The sequence below is a fragment of the Petaurus breviceps genome, unplaced genomic scaffold (genome assembly GCF_028583685.1).
Source record: "Petaurus breviceps papuanus isolate PSGF00001 unplaced genomic scaffold, PetGlider_PUasm1.0 176, whole genome shotgun sequence".
Lineage (NCBI taxonomy): Eukaryota > Metazoa > Chordata > Mammalia > Diprotodontia > Petauridae > Petaurus > Petaurus breviceps.
In genome coordinates this window covers 6,265,252-6,273,876 of record NW_027185771.1, presented here as the reverse complement: position 1 = coordinate 6,273,876, position 8,625 = coordinate 6,265,252, and the positions used below count along the sequence as shown (strand labels likewise).

At 49.3% G+C, this 8,625-nt stretch overlaps 2 protein-coding genes across 2 annotated transcripts in view; one reads left to right on the top strand and one right to left on the bottom strand.

Annotated features, from left to right (window-relative positions):
- TRAPPC2L (trafficking protein particle complex subunit 2L) overlaps positions 1 to 8,625 on the top strand; it is a 423,767-nt gene that overhangs the window by 118,794 nt on the left and 296,348 nt on the right. The window lies entirely within an intron of this gene.
- Positions 1 to 8,625, bottom strand: part of PIEZO1 (piezo type mechanosensitive ion channel component 1 (Er blood group)) — a 174,163-nt gene that overhangs the window by 17,950 nt on the left and 147,588 nt on the right. The window contains exons 28-34 of the mRNA XM_069085562.1: positions 7,771 to 7,860; positions 7,427 to 7,512; positions 6,779 to 6,850; positions 4,289 to 4,389; positions 1,766 to 1,874; positions 1,401 to 1,436; positions 496 to 668 (exon numbers count right to left, since the gene is read on the bottom strand). Coding sequence (XP_068941663.1) covers positions 496 to 668; positions 1,401 to 1,436; positions 1,766 to 1,874; positions 4,289 to 4,389; positions 6,779 to 6,850; positions 7,427 to 7,512; positions 7,771 to 7,860 — 667 coding nt within the window. The remainder of the gene's footprint in view (positions 1 to 495; positions 669 to 1,400; positions 1,437 to 1,765; positions 1,875 to 4,288; positions 4,390 to 6,778; positions 6,851 to 7,426; positions 7,513 to 7,770; positions 7,861 to 8,625) is intronic.

Below are 8,625 nucleotides of genomic sequence, written 5' to 3'. Positions count from 1 at the left end.
CGATGGGGGCTCAGTAGAGGCCACCACCGATGGGGGCTCAGTAGAGGACACCTTACTGATGGGGGCTCAGTAGAGACCACCACCGATGGGGGCTCAGTAGAGGCCACCACCGATGGGGGCTCAGTAGAGGCCACCACCGATGGGGGCTCAGTAGAGGCCACCACCGATGGGGGCTCTGACAGTGGGAAGCTCAGCAGGGGCCATGAGGGCTCCTGGCAACTTCTTGCTTGATTGTAAACTTGTAAACTCCATGAGGATAGGGATCATGTCTTACTTGTCCTCAGCTCTCTTCTGGGCCTAGACCAGGGCCTTGCACAGAATACTGTTTGCTAACAGATGGTTGCGGAAGTACTAAAGTGGGATTGTCTAAGAAAGATGGAGGAAGGGGAGGACGTTGTGTGTCATCTGCCCAAGCCAGGGGCACGGTGCCTAAGGGACAGCTGCCCCTTCCTGGCCCACCCACCACCTCCCCGAATTCCCTTCTCTTGTGAGCACCTTGAGCAGCTCCTGAGTGAGGACATAGCGTTCAGCCCGAAGCACGGTTGATATGGTGGTGTGATGCCGGGTGAAGGTATTGAGCCATTGGGTCAGCCCATCCACCCCTGCCTGGCCCAGAACCCACAGGAAGTGCAGGATGTTCAGGAGGCGCTGCATCACGTTGTTTCTGCCTGTGGTGGAGGGAGCGGGAGGGCTGAGCTATGGGAGAGAGGAGCAGCCCCCTCCTACTCCCCCACCCCACCCAAACCTAGAAGTTGGGGGGGGTGGCAAGGGAAGGAGGTGGTCACAGAGCACAGGGTCCTAGAACCAGAGAGGGAAGTACATCTAGCTAAGCCTCCTCATTTAACAGATGGGGAAACTGAGGCCCAGAGAAGTTAAATGACTCACCCAAGGAGGCTTAGGTGATAACTCTCATAGGCAGGATTTGATCCCAGGTCCTCTGCCTCCAGAGTCAATGATCTTTCTCCTGTACTAGTTTTAGGGCAGCTTAAGACCCAATCCCAAGTGACCTCATCTCTCATTCCCAGATGGTCCCTGGGTCAGACCTGGGCTGGGAGGTGTCTGTCCTGAGTTTGGGGTCTCACCTAGAGCTGGGGGCTCTGGAGGTGCGGGTGGCATAGACAAGGTCACAGACTGCTCTGGGGATGCCTCACTCTTGTGCTTAAGGATGGAGGAAATTGCCCCGCCCTCTTAACTTCTCAGTTGAGACTAAGTGCTGGCCAGGGGGTGGTGTGCTCTGTGGAGCAGTGATGCTTGGGGGCTGGCTGCAGTACCCAGGGGCCAGGGATCTCCTCTTCAGGGAGCAGAGGGCACCTCACCACTGGCCTCCTGACAAATGGGCTCCTGTACTGAGACCCCACAGAACCCTCCAAGGAAGCAGAGCTTCCTCTACTTGCACTCACCTGGCACCTCTTCCTGGCTCCCTGACAGCTCGGACTCTGGGTAGACAGATGGACAGAGAATCAGATCAATGCAAGTCACTCAGGTTTTCCTAAGTGCCTCCTGTGTGTCCAACACTAACCCCAACACCCACCCACACACCCCCCCATAGGCAGAGTGCTGGACCTGCTCGTTCCATGCAAGCCATTCCCACGTCCCAGTGGCAGAGTGGGCTGGGAGCTCCCCCTCAGAGATGGGAAGGGGGAGCAGCTTGGCCAAGGGAAGAGAAGGCCCTTAGCTTCCAACTGGTGCTTGATCCCACAGACCAGCATCCCCCAGGAGGGTGAAGGACGACACTCCCCTTCCCTATCCCCACTGTCTTCCTTACCTTCCAGCTGCCTAGCCGTGGGTGTTTCCCCAGCCTCTCGGAGCTGCTGTTCCTGCCGTCGTCTTCTCAAAACAGTCTGAGGATTGGTCACCCATGCCTGATATGCCATCTGTGCCCAAGGGGAAAATGTGAGGGTGATATGGACCCACACATAGGCGGGGTTCAAGCAAACTGCCTGCCTTGGATGGGGCTCATTCACAAAGTCCACTAGATATAAAGCTAGAGGAGATTTTTAGAAACCATCTGGTCTGACCTCTTCATTTTACAGATTAAAAAAACTGAGCCCCAAAGAGGTCATCTAAGGCTGTACAGGAAGCCAGAATTTGAACCTAGGTCAATTAGTCAGTCAATAAACATTTATTAAACACCTACATTTATTAAGCACCTACTATGTGCCAAGCATTGTGCTAAGGATGGAACATACAAAAAAGAGGCAAAAGACAATTCCTGCCCTCAAGGAACTCCCAATCTAATGGGAGAGCCAACAAACAAATATGTATAAACAAGCTATATACAGGAAATAAGAGAAAAACCACTAGAACGAAGAGGGTTAGGAAAGGCTTCCTGTACGAGGTCTTCTAATGCCACATCCAGCACTTAAGACAATATGGGATCCAACTGATAAGTGGTTAAAGGATACGAATGGGCAGTTTTCAAAGAAAGAAATCCAACATTCATATGAAAAAAATGCTCCACATTACTGATAATTAGAGAAGTGCAAATTCTAGCAACCTCATACCTATCAGATCGGCAAAGATAATTAAAAAGAAAAGCGACAAATGCTGGGGGGCTGGGGGGAAACAGGCACATTAACATATAGTTGGTAGTGTTGTGAATTGGTTCAGTCATTCTGGAAAGCAATTTGGTACTATGCCAAAAAATGTATTAAACCGGGCAAAGCAGTGCCATCGCCACGTCTATACATCCAAATAGATAAAAGGAAAAGGGCCAATAAATGCAAAAATAATTATGGTGTCTCTTTTTGTGGTGGTAAAGAACTAGACACTGAGGGGAAGCTGGTCATTTGAGGAATGGTTGAACAAGTTATGGTATTTCGATATTATATAATACTATTTTGCTGTAAGAAATAATGAAAGGTTTGGGTTCAGAGAAACCTGGGAAGATTTGTCTGAAAAGTGATGTGGGATCATGGAATGAGCCCTGGAGGAGGACCCAAAAGACCTGAATTCAGTTCCAACTCTGTCATGAACTCCAAGGATGACCTTGGATAAGTCATTACCTTTTTCTGGGCTTTAGTTTCTTCCTCTATAAATGAGGGTGTTAGATGACAAGTCACCCCAAATCCAGCTATGATCTCTAAGGTACCTCTCTAGCTCTCATGATGTAAAGATTGGATGAGGACTAGGAGTTTGGTGCTCATGATTTAGGATAGAGGAGGAAAGGGGAGGCAGAGCTATCATCATAGTCAGGGCAGGATATTCTGAGATTGGGGGATTTTGTTTTGCCAGGGTTCATCTGGACTGAGTGTAAGAAAGAGCGGTTGGGGTGGCCAGGTGGTGCAGTGAATAGAGCACTGGCCCTGGAGTCAGGAGGACCAGAGTTCAAGTCCAGCCTCAGACACTTGGCACACTAGCTGTGTGACTTTGGGCAAGTCACTTAACCGCAATTGCTCTCCAAAAAAAAAAAGAGGCCTTAAAAAGGCTGTTCTGCCTTCTTTGTCTACAGCAGGGGCTTGGAACATCTCACTTTGAGCCTTACCACTTCAGCTCTCACTTCCCTGTCCTTCACCAACCTGTCCAATTATTTCAGCATCTGTCTGTACCACCGTAAGAAGCAGCCAGAGAATTCTGACCCTGCCATTGTATGCATTTGTAATTTGCGTGGAAATTCTCATCAAAGCAGAGATTTAGTTTGAAAGGCCTTTAGATTTAGTCTCGTTTGGGGTTTTTTGACATCTCCACCATCCGCCCTCCCCCAGCCCCAGGTCCTCCTCCTATCTTTTAGCTTCCCTCTGTGTTCCCTCATTAGATTTGAAGCTCCTTGAGAATAGGGACTGTCTTTCTTTTTCATATTTGTATCCCCAGAGCTTAGCACATGCCTGGCGCCTAACAATGCTTAATAAATGTTTATTGTGGGTTATGAGGGAAGAGTCCACGTTTCTCATGCTTCTCCCTCTCTCCCATGAGCCCGGCACTGAGCACCAAAAGGCGTGGGCACTCAATACCTGCTTGTTGAACAGGTACTGGCATAGGGGACCTGGTACAGAGATACAGGGTTGTTTTTTGTTTAATTAATTTTTCAGTTCACAAGTTTTTATTTTTTCCTCTCTCCAGCAAAACAAAAAAAACAAAAACAAAACCCTCGTAACCAATATGTGTAATAGGGATGGGCTCATTCAAGAGAGAACCAGCCTGTGTCAGGGGGTGCTCTAGGTAATCCTGGGAAAGCAAGATAATTCCCTCAGTATCATCAGAGATGGGTTTGGGATGGGGGGTGGGAGGTGAGATCAAAGCTTTGGAGTGAGACATCCCTGTCACCCCCCACGTCTTCTCCCCAACTGACCTGGAAGGCACTCTGTGATGAAGGCCTAGGGTCCTCCGGCAGCACCTCCTCCTCTTCCTCACTATCAGACTCAAACAGGTAGTAATCCCCAGAGTGGATCACTGTGGGGGAGGGGGACAAGGGATACAGTCCCAGTCTGGCCCAGGGCCGGGATCCTAGGATCATGGTCTCCTAGCTCCTTCCCTCTCTGCCCTGCCCCTGGCACTGCTCAACTCTCCTAGCTTAGACTAGAGCTATAGGTAGGTAGGAAGAGCTGAAATGGGTCAACTTGGAACCGTTCCATAAAGGGAGAGGAGCTATGGACATCTATGACCACACAGTTATGATGATGCCCCTTCTGACAGCTTTCTAGATGTATGACTCTGGATAAGTCATTTCCTTTCCCTGAACCTGTCTCCTCATCAGCAAAATGGGAATAATGACAGCTGTTGTCGCAATTTTTAAGGGGCATTGTGAGGATCAAGTGGAAGTGATGTATATAAGGCTATTTGCAAACCTTAGACACCTATGAAAGATGGGAGTGGTTAGGAAGACTAGTAGTCTTATTAAGAGGTAGTATTATTTCTACTAATTTCTCAAGTGGGCTGACCCAGAAATGGCCCTGCCCACCTAAGAAAAGATCAGAGGAGCAAATGAGGCCCCCCACTGAACTCTGAGGGTTCAAGATGAGGAAGGGCTAGCAGTGTTGACAGTGCTATGAACCCTGGTCTTCTAGGCCTGGAAGCTTCAGGGATAAGGATCACTTCTTTCTATCCTAAGGAGGAAACTGAAGAATGGTCATCCTTCAACAGGATGTCCCCTGAGATAAAATCTGAGAGGGATTTCTGCTCTTCCCTTCTTAAATTTCAAGGCAGCCAATTCCATTCAGTGGTTTTAATAAGTGAGGGCGCCTCTGCTACCTCAACCGCACCTTATTGTCTGATCTCCCCATTCTCTGCTCTCTGACTTCTCGTATGAACCACTGGGTCCAGAGGAGGAGGGATGGTGAGGACCAAGCGCATCAGTCATGCACAGTCAAGCAAGGCAGCCGGAGGTAAGGGGAGGCAGTAGCAGTCACAGCAGCATGGGTACCAGCAGCAATCAAACCAAACAGCGACGGGCACAGGGACAAAGCCAAAGCCTGGGACGAGGACAAGGTCAAAGACAGGGACAAGGACAGGGATGAGGTGAGGACTAAGGGAAGACGGGAGCACTTGGGAGATCTAGTGCCACACTAAACAAGAGACCAGAGGATAGAGAAAGGGAGGAAGAGAAAGAGGGAGAGAGGCAAGGAGAGAGAATAGAGGAAAGGAAAGAGTGGAGAAGGCTTTGGAAAAACTCTTGAGAAAATATACAGGCTCTCTGGCAAAGAAGAGGGGAAATTTAGGTGATGTGAAATCAAAACACATCTTTTTTCTTTTTTAAAAAGAGAGTACATACAATGCTCAAAGCAGAAGATCATTATTTCACAGTATCTGAGAGTTGGAAAGGGCCTCGGCAACCATCTAATCTAATCCAGTCCCAAAAGGAATTCCCATTTTAACATACTTGACTGGTAATCATCCAGGCTTTGCCAGGAGACCCTGGCCTCCCTCTATCCAGGCCACCCCACACCATCCCACTTTAGGGCAGTTCTAATACTTAGGAAGATTTTCCTGAATCTTTGCAATTCTACCTAATCCTCTCAACTCTGTCCCCTGCAGCAAAACCATACCAGGCTGATAGCCCTTCAAATACTGGAGGACAACTATATTGACTCCCTGGGAGTCTTGTCTTCGCCAGGCTAAATGTGTTCTTGAACCCATCTTCACATGATGGGGACTCAAAGCCTTTCACCATTTTGGCTGCCCTCCTCTGGACACTCTCCACAATGACACAAACTCCACCCCCCCAACAGCTGGCCATCTAAGTTACATCCAGTTACAATGTTCAGTCCTGTCTGACTCTTCATGACCCAATTTGGGGTTTTCTTGGCAAAGATACTGGGAGTGGTTTGCCATTTCCTTCTCCAGTTATAAATTCATCTGATTGTATTATTGTCCAATCTATGTCTTTCCAATTTCTCTATGAGGATAGTTTGGGACACTTAATCAAAAGCTCAGTTCACATCCAGGCAAACTGGATTCATAGCATCCCCTTCATCTACTTGCTTAATAATCAAGTCAAAAATGGGAATGAGGCTAGCCCATCATGACCACACATAACTTCATGGAGCCATTTGGTCATTTTTTCCCTTAGCCCAATCTTCTCTGTTACACATATGGGGGGGGGGAGGTGAGATGGGTCCCGGAGAAGGTGGAAAAGAAGAGAAAAAAGGGTGAAGAAAGGAAAGAGAAGAGAGAGATAAAAGGGAGAAAGAGAAAGGAAAAATTCAGGGGAGATTGTGTTATCAGGAGCCCTGTCACCAAGGCTGGGAAGGTCATGCTGAGTCAGGGGCTCCTAGTTGCATCAATCCAGTTAGTATTAGGAGGCTAGGGCCAGAGGCCCCAGCCAGGGAGGAGGAAGCTGTACCTGTGGCATGGTCTAACCAGGGCCGCCACCATCGCCTTCGGGGTTGGGAGGAGCCGCTCGGGCCACCTGGCTCTGCAGAATGGGCATGATGAGAGTGTGAAATGTGTTGCGTGGGGCTGAGGGAGGATGGGTACCAGGAAGATCCTGTATTGTGGGCCAGCGACTTGGGTGAGGGAGGGACAGATGAGGGGCAGGATGAGTGTGGAACACAGACTAGTGATGCGCTCCTTGATTCAGATGATGCATAAGTGGGCATCTGATGCTGAGGGGATGTGGGTGTGTATGTATGTATGTATGTATGTATGTGTGTGAGCGTGTGCTTCTGAGATTGGTTCTGCCTTGTCACATGGCCCATGTGGGAAGGGCTGTACAACACAGACAAAGACACACAGGGTCAAACGAAATAACAGGACATTTGGCAAGGTGGGCAGTGCCCAGCAGAACTCTCCAGAATTCTCAGCTCGGTGCCTTGTCAGCCCAGGCAGGAAGTTTCCCCAGTAGGTCCTGGGTCACATCTGTGGTATGATGATTAGATGGCATGTAGGTGGGGTGAGGATTGGTTGGGAAGTGCAGTGGTTAGATCTGGTCCCCATCCTCAGGATGGGCGTACAATCCTCCAAGGGGCTGCAAGGCAGGACAGGCTCTCACCTGGATCTTGATCTGGGTCCTCGGGGCATTCACTGGATGTCCGGCCCAGGCGAAGCTTCTCCTGTTTGGCCCGGATCCTTTCCATCCTAGAAGAAGAAAAGGTCAAAACCATTCCTTTGGCTTAGCTCAGCCCATTCCATTCAGCTCAAGCTCTACCTTACCACCTCCCAAATAAATGGTCAACACCCCGACCCACTTCAGAGATGCTTATGTAAACCATTTTCCCTCTATTCAAAACCACTTTGCTCCCCTTGCTGGGACAGCTGCCCCTAGGCTGATGCTCCCATCGGCCTTCAAGACCTCATGGCTTTTCTGGTCCTAGGAGAGACAGAGAGGACGCTTACTGTCTTTTCAGCTGTGCCAAGGACTTCTCCTCTGCCTGCCGATGGAAATTGATGCTTTTAAGGATGGAGGCCTTATACAGAGCGAAGCCCCTACATAGAGAACAAGAGAAAGGCCCAAAGATGTCAGAGGCCCTTCCTCACCCACCCCAGGTCTGCAGGGGAAGGGGCCCCACCATGACATGGTGAGACCACTCCACAGCAGCTGGCCACCTCATCATCTTCGCCACCCCTTAACCTCCCAGAAACATACCCCTTTCCCATCTCCACCCCTTTGCTCAGGCTGTTCCCTGGCTTGGAATGCCTTTCACTCCTCTCTGCTTCTTTAAATCCTCACAATGGGCCAGGGCTAATCCTACTTCTTCGAGGTAGCTTTCCTGAAACCCTCCAGCCCAGGCTGACCCTCCCCTTCTCTCAAGCCCCATTGCCTTTAGGTAGTATCTAGTTACTAGCATTGTTTTGTCTTGGGCCCTACCCCGGCTCCATCCAGCTCTGACAGAAGACTGCCAGGAACCAGACCTCCAAAACTGAACCACTGGCACTTCTTGCAATCTCTTCATCATGCCCCTTTGAGGCTAACCTCTGCCCCCTCCTCCTTCCTTTCTAGGTTCCTTTTATGTGCTGTTTTCCCCTATTAAAATACACTGGGAAGGGCTGCACTTGAGGACCTAGAGGGCCCCATCCCTGGAACAGAAGTTCCTTGAGGGCAGAAATATTTGCCTATATTTGTATCCTAAAAATTCAGCACAGTGCTTGGCTCATAGTAGGGGCTTAATAAATATTCTTTCTTCCTTCCTTCCTTCCTTCCTTCCTTTCTTTCTTTCTTTCTTTCTTTCTTTCTTTCTTTCTTTCTTTCTT